The sequence below is a fragment of the Hippoglossus hippoglossus genome, chromosome 13 (assembly GCF_009819705.1).
Source record: "Hippoglossus hippoglossus isolate fHipHip1 chromosome 13, fHipHip1.pri, whole genome shotgun sequence".
In the NCBI taxonomy this organism is placed as follows: Eukaryota; Metazoa; Chordata; class Actinopteri; order Pleuronectiformes; family Pleuronectidae; genus Hippoglossus; species Hippoglossus hippoglossus.
In genome coordinates, this window is record NC_047163.1 from 7,635,452 (window position 1) to 7,649,278 (window position 13,827).

General features: G+C 44.0%; 1 protein-coding gene and 1 long non-coding RNA gene across 2 annotated transcripts in view; one reads left to right on the top strand and one right to left on the bottom strand.

Annotated features, from left to right (window-relative positions):
- The window catches only part of hnf1ba (HNF1 homeobox Ba), a 16,669-nt gene continuing 2,842 nt past the window's right edge, over nucleotides 1-13,827 (bottom strand). The window contains exons 3-10 of the mRNA XM_034605397.1: nucleotides 13,531-13,801; nucleotides 13,215-13,438; nucleotides 7,408-7,562; nucleotides 6,158-6,284; nucleotides 5,883-6,062; nucleotides 4,971-5,089; nucleotides 4,555-4,599; nucleotides 1-2,167 (exon numbers count right to left, since the gene is read on the bottom strand). Of these exons, the coding sequence (XP_034461288.1) occupies nucleotides 2,147-2,167; nucleotides 4,555-4,599; nucleotides 4,971-5,089; nucleotides 5,883-6,062; nucleotides 6,158-6,284; nucleotides 7,408-7,562; nucleotides 13,215-13,438; nucleotides 13,531-13,801 (1,142 nt within the window). The 3' untranslated portion in view covers nucleotides 1-2,146. The remainder of the gene's footprint in view (nucleotides 2,168-4,554; nucleotides 4,600-4,970; nucleotides 5,090-5,882; nucleotides 6,063-6,157; nucleotides 6,285-7,407; nucleotides 7,563-13,214; nucleotides 13,439-13,530; nucleotides 13,802-13,827) is intronic.
- The window catches only part of LOC117773449, a 25,682-nt gene continuing 22,555 nt past the window's right edge, over nucleotides 10,701-13,827 (top strand). The window contains exons 1-2 of the long non-coding RNA XR_004615918.1: nucleotides 10,701-10,711; nucleotides 11,387-11,393. This is a non-coding gene — a long non-coding RNA (uncharacterized LOC117773449). The remainder of the gene's footprint in view (nucleotides 10,712-11,386; nucleotides 11,394-13,827) is intronic.

The window sequence follows — 13,827 nt, forward strand, 5'->3', positions numbered from 1 at the left end:
TTCATTTTGGAAAAAAAAACTTTTACTTGAAATATCAACATTTTCTCAGAAAGTATAAATAATGATTTATGATTGATTTCAATTTTATACAAAAATAATACATTAGGAGGAATAAAATCATGTCCTGCCACACAAGTATGAGTGCCGTCTGATCAGATGGCAATAGATGTGCCTATAACAGTCACAACCGAGATAATAATAATAACAATGTAATGACCTAATATTGAATAGGAGACTGGATCTGCCACACTTATTATGATATGCAGGGGTTGATAGTCAGAATTGCCGTTTTTTTCTCATAATAACATGGAAAGCTTTAGTATAAACTAATATTTTTCCTTATTTCAAACATTCCCACCAGAGTATGACTGTGTGTTCCGACAGAGCTCAAAGCAAACTGTTCGTGGCAAAGTCATTGGACTAACACAACTGGACATGGTCAGTCAAACAGAAAAGAACATGAGTCATGGTACAAAGAGTTTGCCAAACTATTAAAAATCCAATTTCTCAAATCTGGCAACGCTGTTTGAGGAAGAGATCTTTGCATGTTAAGGCACAAGGCGAGAGTTTGCTTCGCTTTCTGACTGAACACACCTTAATACTGTCAGCGTGGGCGTCCGAACCCACAGCAGCTGCTCCTCTCCCCAACATTTCTCAGTCTTTGTGGATTCCTGTTAGATTAGAGCAGCTGCTGTCACAACATCATCCTCTTTCATGTCCCCTTCACAAATTACCAGACTGAGATGACTGTTTAGCTTCTGAATGCTTGTCAATGTTTTCACTCCACGCTCTCTGGGGGGGGGGGGGGTCCTGCTCCGTGATTTGAGATTATTAACAATATTTGTCCTATTTCTTCACATTCTGGCAGGAAGTGGGAGGAGGAGGAGGAGGAAGAGGAGGAGGAGGAAGAGGAGGACGAGGGTGAGTCCCATTCCTGAAATTCACCTGAACCTGTGTGCAAACAAAAAGCCAGAGGTTTCCATGGAGGGGAAGGGCCACATTTGAAGTGGGTGAGTCAGTCCTCCCCCGCAAGGCAACACCAGGTTTTTACAGATATGGCAGGCGAGCGTTTAGAGACGCGGTGACAAATAGAAGTTGCGCCTACACTGTGCATATTTGCCACGCATTCTTACATCTGCTTTTTATGTTATATAACAGGCAGCTTTATCCACGGCCACTCCAATATAACTGTTGGTGACTTCACTGATAGTGCATATTCATTTCAAGTGTGTGGAGCCGTGTGCAGAATCCAGCTATACAAAGCATTGCAGACGCCTATAGACACATTGCATAGTCCTGTCAAGATTGTCAGAAAGTATTTTTCAATCACAGTATACACATCGACAACAACTTGAAGTGATGAGTCCTTGGCATTCATGGCGCGCACTAAATGCTAGCACAGTAAACTGAATGTGAGAGAATAACATGGAAGACTCCTTTAAAGCCCAGTATGAATGTCAAAATGCATGCACAACATCGGTACAGGTTATTGTGATTGTCACACAGCTCTGCTCACGTGCACACACATCCAGGCACTTGTGTGTGTGTGTGTGTGTGTGTGTGTGTCAGTAAGTCACTGGCTCCTTAAACCTTCACAGAGGCCGATCACTGTCTCAGTGTATCTTCATGTTTCCACCTTAAATCAAAGTCTTAATATACGTTGTCCCAGAGCCTTCAGTCAGGTGCACACAGTTCATGAGCAGTTTTTTTTTGGTGCTTGGTATTTTTTGTTCCTTTGTAGTGACTGTACAGTTAAAAATAAAAAAAATAGAGAAGAGGGGCATGAAAAATTGAATACTGTTTTCAAAGATTGTGTTAAAATCATACATCCTTGTTGATCATGTGTGTGCGACAGTGAAAGGGGGGGGGGGAGTCCTGTCTCTTCACTTTCAGGTCCAGTGAGGTTGGTCAGTGTGAGGGGGTGGGGTTTGTGTTTTTTTTTTTTTGGTTGTTGTTTGTTTTTCTTCTCTGTCCCCATTTCTCATTTTCGCCGCCTGGCCCGCCGTCGCCGTCACTCCTCTTGTTTGTCGACTGACTCATCACGAAGCGCGCCGTTGCCGGTTATTAAGAGTCGTCATGGTTACCGCGGTGAGAAGGTGGAAAAATGCGCTCCGGTTGCCGGGCACCGAGGAAGTCGAGGATGCTCTCACCAAGCTTGAAGAGGACACTGGACGGGAGGAGGAGGAGGAGAGGGAGAGAAATGTCAGACAAAGCAGGTCTGTGTTACATAAAACAATAAATACAATCTGTCCAGTAACACAGGTTTACTGTACATCATGTAGCCTGCATCATGTGTGATCTCACAAACTTTCTGATTGTCAATGAATCACATAAAAAAACATCAATGAATCAATATATCTAAACATAATTATCTGTGTCTAATGTGTGCATCTTATAATCTGTTGCCATGTGCCTTCATTAGATTAAACATAGGAGCTGTAGTTCAATTTGACTCAGTCTCACACATATCAGAGCAGAGCAGAGATGTGTATTAATCCGCATCAGAAAATAGCCCCCGTCAAATTCCCAATTGTCTTCTGTTTGATTATTGTTTGCTAAAAACTCTATATTGCCCAAATGTTTTACAAACATATTCAGAATATTTGTATTTGTGTATCTGGGACCTGTTTTTAAAGAGTTACGTCATCAGTAGAAAAAATGTGGTTGGGATAGAGGAGCACAGTTAAGGTGAGGAAGTCACAAAGTATCGAGGGACACACAAACAATAGCAAAAATATAGAACGTTTTAGGATTTTACATTTTACTTGTAATAGAGTATTTTTACTGTGTAGTATGCCTATTAGCCTTTTATGTCTTTTTCTTGAGTAGATTATTTGAATACTTTCTAACACTGGTAAATACATCCCCCCCGACACCTTCGTGTGCCACACCTGACCAAATACATTCCTCATCCCTCTTGTCCTGACTCTGAAAAGCCTCGTTTCCATTCAAACGCTCCGTCTCTCTTTTTTTTAGATTGTTTGTGGAATTTGCTTTTTTCCTTACGTCTCCATGGGTGGAGGCCGGTGACCCGGGTGTGACCCTGCGGCCAGCAAACAGCTTCACCTGATAAAGCTGACCTGCAGGTAAGACCTGAGTCATTAGATGCCGGGCCCTGAGAAGAGGTGAGTTCTAAATAGACTCAGGTATAACAGAGGGTTCTCAGTAAACAATGAGTGTTATAAAGCCAGTGGATGCTGGTTGTGTCATGAGTTGAGGGCTGAGCCGTCCAAATAAAGTCCTGATAAGAAAATACCTGCAAGAGCCTGTGAACTAACGACTCTCTAAATAAAAGGGGTTTGTGAAAGACCACAGGGTGATGATGAGACCAGTGCCGTAAAATAACCAAGTACTATTACCTAAGTACTGGGCAATTTTGAGGCTTGAGTAATTCCACTTTAAGCTATTTTATACCATCAACATTTATTTATGATCAGAAAGAACTTAAATAGGCTACGGTTCGATTTACAGTCCATTTAATATCAGAAACCTGCATCTATACAGTTTTAGTTTTGCAGAATTATTGTGTATGTTACCGTATATGAGCTTTTTCTTTTTTTGGTTAGTGCTGTCATTATTTTGCTCGGTAATATATTCTACATATGAAGTGATCAAAACTTATTTTCTCAATAAAAGTAAAACCCTAAAAGTAAAACCCTAACCCTTAATTAAATTTATTAAACAAGCCCATCAGAAGATTAAATCTCCTCGAATTTAACAACACTCGCTGTTTGGCATTAGTATTGTTACTTTATAGTTTTGGTAAAGGAGCTGAGTGCCTCTTCTGGTTACAGCTTTTACAAACATACATATTTATTGTTTTGCAAAAGTGAACAGCTGATTGTCTCAGGAGACTTGATTTCACCCTGTTTCTCTTTCACTGCCTCGAGGAGATTTGTGTTACAGGCTTTACTACACAGAGGATGCACCGGGCCCTGAATCATCCCATCAACCCATCAGCCTGTCAGTAAAAGCTCGGCGGGTACGAGCGCTCGGCCTCAGCGTGGGAAATTGAGCGTGTGAAAGCACCGTGGTCAACATTTCAGGCTACAGTGATCACCGAGCGCAGGGGAGAAGTATAGGAAAGAGGAAGAGGTGTAATTACCCAAAAAAAAAAAAAAAGAAGGAAAGAAAGAAGAGAGAAACCATCCACCCCCACCCAGCCCATCCCCATCTGCAGCCTCACTGTAGCATGGAGGGAAGAAGCGGCACAAGAGGCTCGAGAACTTTGATTAACAGCGAGGCTCATTTCCTGATCACGGAGATAACTCTGAGTGGAGGAAAGTGAAAGGAGGGCGCGTTAATCAGGAGGCGTTCGGGCTGAGGGAACAGGTGATTGATTGGACGTCTGTGTGAGAGGAAATATACTTTCCACGTGTCCGTCTCGTCTGTTAGATTGAGGTCAAATGAAAGCCTGTGAACATCAGCAGCAGCCCCCGAACAAGATTTTTTTAAAGAAACACTTGTTGCACGGCTACTTGACATATTTGATTTGTGTGCCATATTTGGTGTTTTTAATTCATCTGTGTGACTGAACTAATAAAATATATTTACCCAGGAGAGACCCCCGAGCTGCACCATCTTGTTTACAGGATTGTCCTAATGTGACAGGGATTAAACAAGTCAGCACACAGTCATAAAACACACACTCCTCCTCCCCTGGCATGGTCGAGTTTTCTGATATAGTGTGTGTGTGTGTGTAGGTGTGTATATATATGTGTGTGCTTTGATTGTATCTTTTCTCAATGTGAGGGTAATCTTTGTGTATCAGCAGGAAATGAGTGTGCAGATTTAAGTGTCACCTTTTTAACGAGGCAGTACCACCAGTGGCAAAATGTATAAGAAACTGCAATAACATCACACATTTACTGCCAATTTGCATGCAGGCACCCCCACAATGATTTGAAATCTGCAGTGACAATCAGACAGAGGTGAGATGGTGCATCTAGCTGTGTGGTTAAAGGACTGACCGTCTTTCCGGAGGACATGGAGCTGAGGGTGCTGAGGCTGTTGGCGTCCGTGACCACCATGGCCGAGGGGAAACGTGACGGATGGGAATATTGTGGAGGCTCCTGCTTGTGAGAATACACTGCAGAAGAGAACAAAAATTACAGTTACACAACTTCTCTAAAGATGCCAAAGAAATAAATGAAAAACATTGAATATTAGTGGCTGCAGGAGACAGTTTAGGAAAATGATCCTAGTTCGACTCGATTTGAGGAGAGACGCGTCCATGCAAGACACCAACATTGAATCTTGGAGAGAAAATTAAAGCTAATAGATCATAACAGCAGTGTTCATTTGAATTGCATTTCTATCTCCACGAGGAAGTTATGTTTTTGCCCCTGTCTGTTGGTTTCTTAAAACTATTGAATGGAGAGAAACCATTAGATTTTGGAGCGGATCTGGACAAAGGATCAAGGATTTAATTTTGGTTTAAGATTTTTGTTTTGTCTTTTTAATATTTGTTTTACAGTTTCAGGGAATAATTCATGGGTCTTGATGAAAAAAGAGAATTCTATTAACTTTTTAAGCCTTTTCTCCAATTACAAATTTTTCTTAAAAGATTATACAGTTTTTCAGGCCTCTAGAGCTGCTGACACTAACCCTGACTTCATAGACATTAGCACTGGGGCAAAGGTTTGCAATTACACATTTAGAGCTGCAACTATCACAGGTTACTTCCACTTTGTACTGTCATTTTAAGGGTTCATCGAAAAAAGAATCAGCAGATTGATCAATAAGGGAAATAATTGTTAATTGCAGCCCTATGGACCTTTATTTGTTTTACACAAGTCAAAAAAGTTGAGAACCACGACATAACTAATTAACAAAGCTTAGCAGAGAGTTGTGCATGAAGACGGTAGAGGAGTGATACTCACTGTGTGAGTGTGTGACGGCCATGAATGGCTGCTGGCCCATGTGGCTGGGTGAGTGCTGCATCAGGCTCTGCTGGTGGGGGCTGTGGAGCTGCTGGGAGAACTGGACCGGCTGCAGCGCTGCGAGGCTGCCCGCCACGCTGTTGATCACCGGCACCGACTGAGACTGCGACGAGTTTAAACCTGGTGGGACGCAGCAAAACGTCGGTTAGACCATGTCACTGTAATTATAAGCACAGTGAGTTTTGCTTCCTGTATTGGAGGGAAGGACGACTCACTCTGAGCGATGGCCATGACTCCAGATAGAGGCATGATGAGGTTTTGTGTCTGCTGATGGCTGTGATGGGAACTGTGGATGTTTGTGAGTGTGCTGACTGGAGGAAGTCCTCCACCTGAAACAGAAATCTGTGGAAAGATGCAGGAAATAGTTCAAGCCACAGCACTACACAACAATCACTCACTTACAACACGTGAATTCATTTTCAAAGTAAAACAGATGTCTGCTTGGGAGAAAAACAAGCGATGGCATGGTTCAGATTCTTTTGTGTGACACTACACTTGAGTAACTGCACTCTCACACGGCACACAGGCAAACACTGATAAGGAACAAAAGGTAAAGAAAAAGAGAATCATACTAAAAATGTCAGCAGAGAAGACTGACAGTGTTTGTACGTATCGGTTTATGCAAACACGTGCATGCTTGTTTGCAAAAAACACACGGATATAGTATATCCAAAGCAACATTTCCAGTGTAGTCGATCTGGATGCAGATCCTCCCGCTCGGTGGGGCTGCGTCTATTTGACTATTTGCAGCAGATAAGAAACTGTCAGCTCTGACCTGCTGCACACTACACTGTTGTGGTCATTTCACATGAAGCTGTTCCAAAAGGCAGAAGTGTTGCGAGGTGACGGGGAAGTTAGCACAAAGCATTCAACAGCTGCTTTGCATAATGTGTACTTTTTGGGACCCTGAGCAAGACAAAAGATTGAAGGATTTTGTACTGTAGGGTAATTTAAGGATTCTTGTATTTTGACAGAATACACATCATATTTCCAAAGTACTGTTGCACCACCACTCAAACGCTGTGGGCCCTTGCACAGGTTTCCTTGTCACTGATCAAATATTGGACTAGGGCAGAGGGGTGAAACTCTGGAGTAGAAAAAAAAAAGAAACATGGGGCATAATCAAATGTTGGTGTCATTTCTCTGGCAGAACAAGCGGTGCTCCACCTGCGGCTCCTCTTTGCGAGGCATTTAATCAATAAGAACAGAACGTTTCTTTGTCAGGTTTATTGCCTGAGCGACGCACGCGCCTGGTGCACTCTGGTGAAGGCTGTGTGGCAGTCCGGCCGTGGCCTGCCACCCCGGCTCCACCTTCCAAACACAGCAGCACAATGTGCTAATTGTTGGCTCTCGCCAGTTGGTCCCTGGGAGAGGAGGTTCAAGAACCTGCTTTGTGCGTTTACACTACACGCGGCCCTGCTCTTATCTAATCTGAGGCCAGGGAGGCCCAGGTGTGTTCACTCACCATCTTGGCGTCAGGTGACAGCAGACTGTGGCTGTGGTCCATTCCTCCCGGAGACACCTGTTGGAGCACCGACTGGCTGGAGGCCATGCCGTTGCTACTGTGGTGACTGATGGTCGTGGAGGAGGTGACCTCACCGGGGCCTTGGCTGTAACGCACTGAAAGAGAGACAGAGGGAAAGAGGAGGTTGGTTTCACTTGTCTTGGCTGCCATGTGCCTCCATTACAAACAGTTATATAGGGCAGAGAGATAGCGGCACTGGCCTCGTTGTGAGCTGAGCTGAGCCGTGCCTCCGTCGCTCCAACCAACTCCACTCACCTGCTCTTTGACTCAGACAGGAGAGGACAGAGCAAACAAACACACTGACCCGTTCACCGCCGCTATCTGCGTCGCTCAGCCAAGGCCGTTCACTGCGCACACGCACTCACAACAGCAGGGCTCCCATCACACTCTGTGATCAGCACACAAACGCTACCGACGGTGATCAAAACAACGTGAATGTGAAGTTTCACCAGTGATGGAAGAAGCCCCAAAAATACAGTCACAAGTAAAAGTCCTGCATCCACATCTCTGTATTATCAGAAAATAAAAACAGACTGATATATCTAAATTGCATTATACATTTTTAGCATCAGTGTCTGTAGCTACTTAAGGTAAAGGTAGTTTTAAGTACTTTATATATAGTTTAGACCAGTGGTTCACGGTCTAAAGATTAATGAGACGGGAGGAGAAGTTGTGCTTCACAAATTTATATTATTTGTTGGATTTTTGTCTAATCTTACATTTTTTCTTGTGAAATATTAGAAAATTGCACTTTTTTTAACCTAAATAAAAATATCCAACCATATTTTATAAAAATTAGTGTAGGCTGTTTTAAAGTAAAATTGTTTACAAATATAAGTAACTACAAAATACAATATTATGACCTCACACGGTAGGAAATAGACCTAAAAAGTCTACATAACTACAGTATTTGAGTAAATGTACTTCACATGAGGAAGTTTCACTGTATTTTCTTTGTATTGGTGACAGCGCAGTGAAATTGAGTGAAATGGTCTTTTAGTGCCATCACTTAATCTCCTGTCTAGACTACTTGTTGTTCTTCAGAGGCCCCTGAAGAAGAAGCAGCTCGAACCTCCCAAACAGCCGACAATCAAATGGCTGTTTGCCGATGCAGGCCCCCTCTGATACCAACAGAGTAAACATTACACAATTACAAGCAATGTCAAACACATTCTTATCCTGTGGTCTCAGCCCCACACAGTCAGCGAGCGCGCCCCTCCCTCAGTGACAGTGCAGAGACAGACTCTGTTTGCACTCAGATCTCACATCTTCCCCGAGCCCAGCGGCCCTGACCCGGGTGTGACAGCCCGAGCGACACGCTGGGGTCGGTCAGACAACGACAAGAACCACTGCTATACATTCATTCTGAGAAAAAGAAAAAAAAGATGGGACCAGGGAGGAGGGGGGGGGGCATTGATTTCTTGTCACTGCTGTAAACTGGAACAGGATGTGTTTGCAGATATTTGCTTCAGGTGTCAGGGAAAGCAAATAATTTTGATAGCGAAAATCATTTCCGTGACTGGATGTGTGTATAGATTCCTGAGCTATGTGTGGGACACATTTTGAGAAATGCATTTATTTGCTTTCTAGAGTCAGATAAGGAGACTGGTGGGAAATAGCCTGGTTGTGTCCGAAGATTAAAATATTCCCCACGCAGTATTTCACTGGATATTGATTAATCAATATATAAAGGTAAGAAAATGATGAATAAATGTCTAACTCAGTTTATCTTAGTCTCCAGATTTCATCTTCAACTGTTTTGTTTTGCCCCAAAACCCAAAAGCGTCAAGCTTCCTCTCACGGAAGAGAAAAAGAAACCAGAGATCTTTCACAAGTGAGAAGCTAAAACCACAAATCTTTAAACTCTTTTGCTGAAATATTCCTAAAAACAATTATCCAATTATCACATAGTTGCCAATTAGTTTTCTGTCAATATCCTTATTGACTAAACAGCTACTCGTTGAAGCTCTAAACAAGATAAAACATTTTACATTAAGACCTTCAGAGATGCTGGTAAAAATTAGCTGGGTTTTCTATTTTGGACAGAATCCCGAGCAGATTGCAGTGTTTCTGCTAAGCTAAGGTCACTGCTAGACCTGAGAGTGATATAAAACTTTACATCTAACTCTCAGAGAGACGACAAAAAAGCCTAAACAAGCACATTCCCTGATGTTAAACTATAATTTGACTTCAGACACCTCGAACGCAGACACCACGGTGCCAGGAGCAGAGCCACGACGCCATATTTCATCCTCTCAACTGCCCGTCCACCATTTTGTACAGCCCACAGACTTCATATTGTCTCGTGCAGCATACTCGCAACCCCACAACACTCCACCGTGCCTTGTAAACACAGTCGCAGAACAATAAAGCACTCCACTGGACTCATGACCCCCATTGCCACACAATGGTAGAGGACTCATAAAAAGGCAGTTATCTCGGGGCTGGGCCGCCTCTTAAAGTGTCAGGGGGAGAAAAGGATGCTATTCAGGCCGGTTTTGTTTCTTCGGGTTCAGCCGTAATTTTAGCTACAGGGAACCTCAGAGTGAGAAAGGATGACTTCCACATTTTAAACTCTGGGTTTGTAGAGAGTTACTCGGAAGAGCAGGTTTTCTAGACATGTTAATCCTCATAAACTTTTCAATCCTGGCTCCTGATTGCAGATTCTGTAAAACGGAAACTTTGCCCTGTCGGGATTTCTCTTCGGAAGCAGGAGGAGGGTGAGAACTTCAGAGGGGGAGTGGCAGCGGGGACCTTCAGCAGGTTTAAAAGGCTCTATCTCCCTGTGTGACCCATGTAGTATCAAAGCCTGGCTCCCCAACCCCAGGCAGTGGTCATTGTAGTGCCCCTGCATATGACAGACCTCCTGGGTCTCTGCAGGACGTATCCAGTCGCCTCTTTGTGGCACAGAGCAGTGGAAAGTGCAGAGCTCGGCCGTCCTTTCCCTGCATGTGTGTGTGTTGCTGTTTCAAACCAGCCTGAGGTGACGTAAAGCAACGCAGCCCACGGTCATCCCCCCCACTACTGTATCCGATCGGGAACTTCTGAGTCTGCTAGTTGTGTAACGTGCAGAACGACGCAGCTCACAAAGCAACGATTGTAGTTTTTACGGCAACGTCAGCTGCCACATTGCCAGCTGTGGAACAAATAGTCTGATTGCTTACTTGAGTAAAAGTACCTAAACAATAACCTGAAAGTACTCTGCATCCAAAATCCTATTAAAAGAAAGTTCAAGAAGTTTTGAGTTTCAAAAGTAAAAGTACTTGTCAAACAGAAAATGGCCGCTGTGACTGATATGGACTGTGTCACTATGTGAGAGTGGAAGTAGTATTTTACTCTTATAGCTGCTTGAGGTGGAGCCAGTTTTAACTACTTTATTATATACAGGTTAGCAGTAACTTTAACTTCCTAACAAGAGATGATTCTTCTGACCTATTTCTATTATTATTTGAGGGCAACTTGTTTTAATTTCTGCTGTTTTTGCAAATTATTTAATAGTTTTACCTTATGGGGCATCAAACGGTTATTGAAATGAAACCATGTGAGATTTTTCTTTGTATAGTTACAAGCCCAAGAGGTTGAAAATCACTCGTTTAATCATTAGAAATGTATTTTAGTTTGTAAGATGTAAAATCTGAAAAACTTTTCTGATGAAAAAACTGTAAATACTTGAACACAGTATTTAATAAGCTCAATATACTTTTTATGCAAAATCTTTTACAAGTAAAGAGAATCTACTACTACTAATAATAATAATAATATTAAAGCTGCATGTATATATCAGTATAAAATGGAAATACCTACAGCACTTGAGCTTCGATACTTTCCACCACTACTTCTAGTAACTTCAAACTATTTATGCATAGAAAATCTAAAATTTGTAAACGCAGTACAATATGTTAAAGCTGTATTCTAACAGTATGTTAGTGGAGATTAACGCTTCAAAGTAAAACGCCGTAGGTAGATTGGGTTAATTGAGCTCAGTAAACACTCTACTACAGAAGGTAAACATTGTGTTGGGAAACACAGGTGCACGCTCACATGAGCCTGCTGAGAAACTATGTAATCTCCCTCAGATCAGTTTCATTTCTGAAAGTAAAGAAAAAGGTCACCGCCAAAACTGCACGTCACACTGTTTGACTGTCTATCCACTTGTGACCAACGGACCAATGAACTGAAACAAAATCAATAAAAACTCCCCGAGTCAGAGGAGTTTCTTTGATGTGACCCAGTAGTGACCTCTGTTGTATGGCTGAAGGTGCAGCGATGGTTTGAGGAGGGGGGTCACCAAAGCTTTCTCTATAGGCGGAGAAGGGGTCATCAGTCCTGTCTGGCCAGAAAAGAACCAATACCCCAGTGGACAGCTCCTGCTGCTCCAAGTCTGAGCCCAGCCTCAGCAACTATACTAATTCCCATAAAGGTGAGGGGGGGAGGCTTTAAAATCAGTCCTCCTTCGGGCCCAGCGGAGATAAATGAACCTTGGTTACAGTCAGTGCAGTCTTCTAATACACCACAGACAATGGGACCCCCTGCCAAGGTAGAGTATAGAGAGTAGAAGTCAGAGGAGCCCCTTATCAAAGGCCTGGGAGATGTAGTAGCAAAGGGTTTTAATTGTCCATTAAGCATGCATAATACAGGCCGTGCCCTAGCAACGCAATGAGACGCCCCGCTGGGATATTATTGTCAGGCCAGGGGCTGACACTGAAAAACAGCTGATGCTGTCGGCAGGATGCCAGCAGGACACCTTGTAAGCAGCCAGCTGAGGGGATTTTGGGGGGAGCGAAGTGATTTTCCGCAGCGCACCGACCCCGCTCCTCCACAGCCTTATCGCTGACCTCTCCGGCTACGCAACCTGAGGTCAGTGTCTGGTCAGGTGTTCTGAGCAACAGCATTAAAACAAAAAAACCTCGAGCAAACAGACAATCCCCAAGTGGGACCAGTTTATCCGAAGGTAAAAGAGCAAGCCAAGGCAAACAGTTTGTTTTCCCCTTCAAAGCTCGCCTCGTGTTCGAACACGAGACGACAACAATGGGCCCTGAGTGACTCTCTCAAATCACAGTTTTATGGAGGAGTGAGTGATGGCGCGGGGGGGGCGATGCTCTGTGAAGCCTAACTGCTTTGTTTTTATGTCGTATACGCCAGGTAGACTCAGTCAATACTAATTACTGCAAATGCAAACATCAGGTTGGGGTGAAATGGTCAGAGCGACAACGGCGCTGCTTTTCCTTGTTTTGGCGACTGCGTGAGCGGAGTCATTAGCAACCTGCATGGGAGGAGGAAATGTGGAAATGACGGCGTTATGTGGAGGTGAGGTGGATGTGTCTGTTCCCCCCTCCCTGACCCTGGCCTGACCCTGGCCTGTCACAGGATTGCTGCCCTTTGTGTCATGCTCCTCCATGCTGACTTTGGAGTGGAGATTACAGGTACAATGTGGATTGTTCTCCGAGTGTTTTCAAAGATCGGAATAACAATGGCATTTGCTCAGCTCACTCACTCACGCTCATTGATCACTTGTCCCCTCTCTCTCTGCCTCTCTGATCACATCAGCCTGTTCTGACAGTGTAGCCTCACACATGGGGGAAACAAAATCAGGTCGCCTTTTTGCACGATTGTCCAAAATTTAGGAATAAGCACCTATAAATTTCTCTTTAAAAAAAAGGTTAGCGTGTATTTTCTCTCTTTAGCTGTGCTGAGTGTTTCATTTTCTTTAAACAATGCATGCAGAGAAACGCCGCCCGTCGTCTTACTGGGAGGTGAAGCGCTGTTCTGGGGGTGATGTGGCGAGCTGAGTGACAGCAGAGGGTTGAGGCCGTGGCTCGGTACAGTGATGGAGTCCATCGCCAGCTTCTGCCTGAAGGCTTCCTCCTTGCGTCGGTTGGCAAACCAGTTGTACACTCGCACCTCTGTGACCAGATTAGAGCCGAGGCCCTGCGCTTTCGACGGGGAGACCCCTCTCTGAAGACACTCCGCTCTGCAGGAAACAGACGCACAAGGTGAAAAGGTGAGTTTGATATCGTGTGGCAGGTATTTTTCTGGGGAAGGTGCAGGAAGTCATGTTTATACCTGTTGCACTCTTCTACTAAAGCCTCCCTCTCCTCCTTGCTGGGGTTCTTCTGTCGCTCGTAGGCCTGGTACAGGATTTGCTGGGACGCGGGCCCCCATTTGAAACGGTTACGTCTCATTTTCTTGCACGAGGGTTCGCTGCCGACCTCCTCACCGGGCTGACCCATGTTCGGACCAGTAGGGTTGAACTCTGGGAAGAAAAACACCGGATCCTGATTGTCTTTTTCTGTCATATTGCTGCCAGGAGGACCTTGCACTGCCTGGTTGAACTCTGAAAAACAAGAAGAGGCACATTCA